The sequence below is a fragment of the Atta cephalotes genome (assembly GCF_000143395.1).
Source record: "Atta cephalotes unplaced genomic scaffold scaffold00015, whole genome shotgun sequence".
NCBI classification, from domain to species: Eukaryota; Metazoa; Arthropoda; class Insecta; order Hymenoptera; family Formicidae; genus Atta; species Atta cephalotes.
The window spans coordinates 2,611,025-2,615,811 of NW_012130079.1; the positions used below are offsets into that span (position 1 = coordinate 2,611,025).

Here is a 4,787-nt window from a genome sequence, read left to right on the forward strand (position 1 = left end):
CACGTTACATGAGAGCAAATTTCGGAGCCCTGACTTTCAAAATTAACGAACGTTTAATGTAACAGTCTTGAGTTGCTGCATTTTGTCTACCTGCTTTTGAAATCTCAATTTTGTCTTTTAAATACAGCCTTGTATAATTATACTTTAATTTACGTTAATTAAATTCTCTACATTCATCTGACTGATTCTACATATCAATTTATAAAATTACGTTACTTCTGATTTCTTCTGAAACAAGCATTAAAAAGCGGAAAAATAGTACTTTTTAATACCATCTCGTGAAATAATTTTATAGATATTTTTCTAAGTGAGAATGACTAGCAAAAATTGAAGATTACACGGATGAACAAGCGATAAATATGATCACGCCATCTATTGAAGCACCGTAAACGGAAAGATAGATATGGTAGCGCCATCTTCCGGAAATGCTGCAAATTAAAAAGTCCTTTTAAGGAAGTGTCTCGGATCATAAAGCTTCTTAACCTAAAAAGGGAAGGTATCAATTCATTACGGGCGTCGTTCTATCGAATTAATAATTCACAATGCCGCTGGAAAATCTGGAGGAAGAGGGTTTGGAGAAGAACCCGAATTTGGAGTTGGCACAGACGAAGTTCCTATTGGGTCTCCGCGAACATGTAGATGATGCCTTTTTGAAGACCAAACTCCTGGATGCCATCAAAGCCGACAGTGAGACTGCATCTTTTTCTTTCGACTGCTTGTCACGTTATTTCGAAAAGTTTGATATAATTTTCGACAGCGTAACTTAATCTGTCTAATATAATACCTTGTCATTTCCTTTCTTCTTATCGGTCTATCGCTGGATATATTATCTCGTCATCTGTTATTGTTCGAAACATAACCTCTATTATTAACTGCTTTGATCAGTTTATTAATTCATTATCTTTAATGAATTAATTATTTGTAGTTCTTATAATATAATTTTTCTTTTGGAATAAAAAATAAAAGTAATAATATTTTTTTTTAAATAGACGTGGTTATTAACTATCATCAATTTATTAATTTTTTAATTATTTCTTAGTATAATTTTATAATAAATAAAGACAATTTTTGTGAATAGATATGGCTCCGTTCTATGAAGAAGTTTGTAAAGATCTGAATTGGCCTGTGGACGAAACTCTTCTTGCAACGATGAAGGCACATAATGTAGAACAGTTAAAGAAACTTGATGATGCTATTGAGGACGCTGAGAAAAATCTCGGTGAGATGGAGGTTCGGGAAGCCAACTTAAAGAAATCCGAATATCTCTGTCGAATAGGCGATAAAGAAGATGCAATCTCGGCATTTAGGAAAACATATGATAAGACAGTATCATTAGGGCACAGATTAGATATTATATTTCACAATATTAGGATTGGCTTGTTCTATTTGGATCATGATCACATCACTAGAAATATTGAGAAAGCTAAGAGGTAAATGAAAGCAAAAAGAAGATCTTTATATCGATTCATATACTTTGTAATAATTACTTTGTAATAATTAATACATTTTGCTCATATTTTGCAGCTTGATAGAAGAAGGTGGCGATTGGGATAGACGAAATCGTTTGAAAGTTTATCAGGGAATATATTGCATAGCAGTTCGTAACTTTAAGGAAGCTGCAAATTTCTTTTTGGATACAATTAGCACATTTACGAGTTATGAACTCATGGATTATAACACTTTTGTGAGATACACAGTATACTTAAGTATGATAAGTCTTCCGCGGAATGAACTGAGAGACAAAATTATTAAGGGCTCCGAGATATTGGAGGTTCTTCATAGTAATCCAGACGTCAAGGATTACTTGTTCTCATTGTATAATTGTCATTATGCAGATTTTTTCAAGAATCTTGGTAAGTATGAAAGACAGTTTAAATTCTACTTTATATTTGAAGGATCCTGCAATTATTACAATAATGTTTCAGCGCATGTCGAAGGATTGCTGCGTCGAGATTATTTAATATTTCCTCATTATCGATATTACGTTCGGGAAATGAGAATTCTCGCATATACTCAACTATTGGAATCCTATCGGTCTTTAACTCTCCAGTATATGGCTGAAGCATTTGGTGTCACAGTGGAATACATTGATCAGTGAGTGATTGTTATTAATTTGTATCGAGTTTGTTGTCAATTTTAACACAATTTAATTAAATCAACTAAAATGCTTATATGAATCTCTTTAGTTGTTAATAAATTATATTAATATATTCATAAGCAATGGAATACAATTTGTAAGTATTTCAGTTTGTACTTAATTTTACTTAATTATTATATTAAAGAAAACTCACACAAATTCAGAAACGAAACTCATTTACAGTTTACATTTTACTTTAACTTCATTTGATTATTACTTCTTAATTGCTTGCAAATTATATTTTAACACTTATGGATATGTAATTTATGCACTAATATCCGCTCATATTTTATTTGTATTAAATTTATTTTTGGAGTCACAAATATTATTAATTTATTTTAATTTGTATTTAATTAAAATTATAAACTCTCTGGCTTCAGTTTAAGATTGTGTTTCAAAATCGACAAATAATCAGTACAGTTTGCTTGAACTGGAAATTGTAAAGATTTACATAAAAATAGATATCAAAGTCGACTATTAATGCTCTTGAATATTTATTTAGAGAACTGTCACGCTTCATAGCAGCAGGCCGATTACATTGTAAAGTCGATCGAGTTGGAGGAGTAGTCGAAACAAATCGGCCGGATAGCAAGAATTGGCAATATCAAGCGATGGTGAAGCAAGGGGATCTTCTACTCAACAGGGTGCAGAAATTGTCGCGTGTTATTAATATTTAATTTCGTGTATTTGTATAATCACAGAGATTATCTTACTATTGTATTAAAAAACAATCAAGATTGATTAAATGATTGTGTATCTGTTTTAAAGAGTCTGTATGTTAAGTTTTGGCTCGGATTTTGTAACAAAGAAAGCTAAAAGTCACGTTTGATTTTGTAAACAAGATACACGAATATTCCTTGCGGAATGTATAATGTGATTTATTTATATTTTGCAGCCTGAATATCCCCATCGTTGAGTTAATACTTATTTCTTCGCAATGAGTCGACAAACGTTACTTAAAAGAAAGTTAAATGATAGTGGCCTAGTTTCTACCGAAGGTTCAAATCAAATTAGAATGTAAGAATCAACCAACTACACTCGAGTATTCCCCTGTTACAGTCGAACAACAAGGGAATGCTCGATTGTAGTTAATTGATTTTTCCCAGAGAGAAACCTGAGAGAAGACATGACAGCTCAAACCTGTAACTGCAAAGTTCTGCCGCGCATTACTATCCTCTGACAAAGAGTGCGTTCGGGGAGACACTATTCGCGCTATGCAAATGCTACCAATGCTATTCTTGGAGCCAATAGCGCGATAGCGTTAGCAAGCTCCATGAACGATTCTAGTGTAGCGTTTAACCAGAGAGATATATTCGTCGAGATTAAGTTAATGTAGGGGATTCTGTTTTCAATTACCAATCAAATTTTTCCCTATTAAAATTTTTAAGGTTTTGTAAAGTATTTGTAACGTAAATTTTTTATTTTTTCGTAGTGAATAACAGAACAATCTCAATTGCAATCTCTATGATAGCTTGCCGCTAGGCCGAAATGAACAATGTAGAAATTAGATCAAAAAATTAATAGTTACACTAAATTAATCAGATAAAAGGAAGAATCCTTGAGCATCCGTTGTCAATTTTAGAAGAAGCATATCTATATTTAATGAAGATTTTAAGCATCTGCAACGGAATACTCTGCTGCGTTATACCGCAATAGCGCAAAACTTTTTTCCGTACACGAGAATTAAAAATTGTCAGTAACAAGATAACTCTGACTTTCACATTTATAATGAAATCAAATACACAAATTGCATTTCGCAGAAACTTTGAAAAATTAAAGATGACACAAGCAAGAATTACGTTCACTCTAACCTAGTGGCAAGTCATCAATAGAGATTAAAATTGAGATTGCATTCATTATGATAAAATTTGAAATTTACACATTACATACGTACATTTACTCTATGAAATTCTAGGAGATAAAAATTTGGTGACACTTGAGAACAGAATCCCCTTAAACATTAATCTAATTTTGAATGTTAAACGCTACCATACGTATTATACGTACGTTTTTACGTTTTGTACGCATTATACATTATATTATACATAAAAAACTACTCGTAGTTCTAAATTCAACTTGCCCTGAGTAGTCATGGCGACTATGTTGGAATTGTGACGTCAGAAGCGATTTATGTTAATTAATTTATGTTACGTTGCATGCCATTTGTAAGACAATTTGTTCGAAACAAAATGACGAAATCATTTTAAAACACTGATAAAAATCGATGAAAATTGTCGTTTCCTCGACAATCAGTAAATAGTTGTAAAAGACACGTAAAGTGAGCCTTGTATTCGGACAGAAATACATGGTCTGACAACTGTTGAAACGAGTAAAATATACGTTTTTACATATAAAATTCCAAGTTAACTTTAGTTTTCATCGATAATTACTTTGATAAGTACGAGACAATATTTTCACAATTAAGCAAATAATAATGAAACGGCATGTAATACATAAATTTCGTCACTTTTTCACGTCTATAAGTTTCAGCCATTTATGTGGTGAAGCGCTGTAATACACACAATCACTGGATATGGTCAATGCGATTCTGCAAATGCTTTGAAGCTTTTTTTAATTGGTTAGTTTGTAAAATTCTTTCTTCTAATTGGTCCATCAAATGCTTCAAAGCATTTGTAGCGAGACTTTGATC

The 4,787-nt window shown here is 32.0% G+C and overlaps 1 protein-coding gene across 1 annotated transcript; it reads left to right on the top strand.

Moving 5' to 3' along the window:
• The first annotated feature begins 542 nt into the window (after nt 1–542).
• On the top strand, nt 543–2,904 carry LOC105618017 (26S proteasome non-ATPase regulatory subunit 6). Its single transcript, XM_012199555.1, has 5 exons — nt 543–687; nt 1,079–1,430; nt 1,525–1,853; nt 1,926–2,094; nt 2,640–2,904. The coding sequence occupies exons 1-5, from the start codon at nt 543–545 to the stop codon at nt 2,812–2,814; spliced, it is 1,170 nt and encodes a 389-aa protein (XP_012054945.1). The 3' UTR covers nt 2,815–2,904.
• Nucleotides 2,905–4,787: the final 1,883 nt, after the last annotated feature.

Bases quoted from the DNA above. Each gene is read 5' to 3' on its own strand.
- LOC105618017 (XM_012199555.1), top strand. From the start codon at position 543: ATGCCGCTGGAAAATCTGGAGGAAGAGGGTTTGGAGAAGAACCCGAAT. The intron at 688-1,078 runs GTGAGACTGCAT...TTTTGTGAATAG, and splicing joins GGATGCCATCAAAGCCGACA to ATATGGCTCCGTTCTATGAA. The intron at 1,431-1,524 runs GTAAATGAAAGC...CATATTTTGCAG, and splicing joins AATATTGAGAAAGCTAAGAG to CTTGATAGAAGAAGGTGGCG.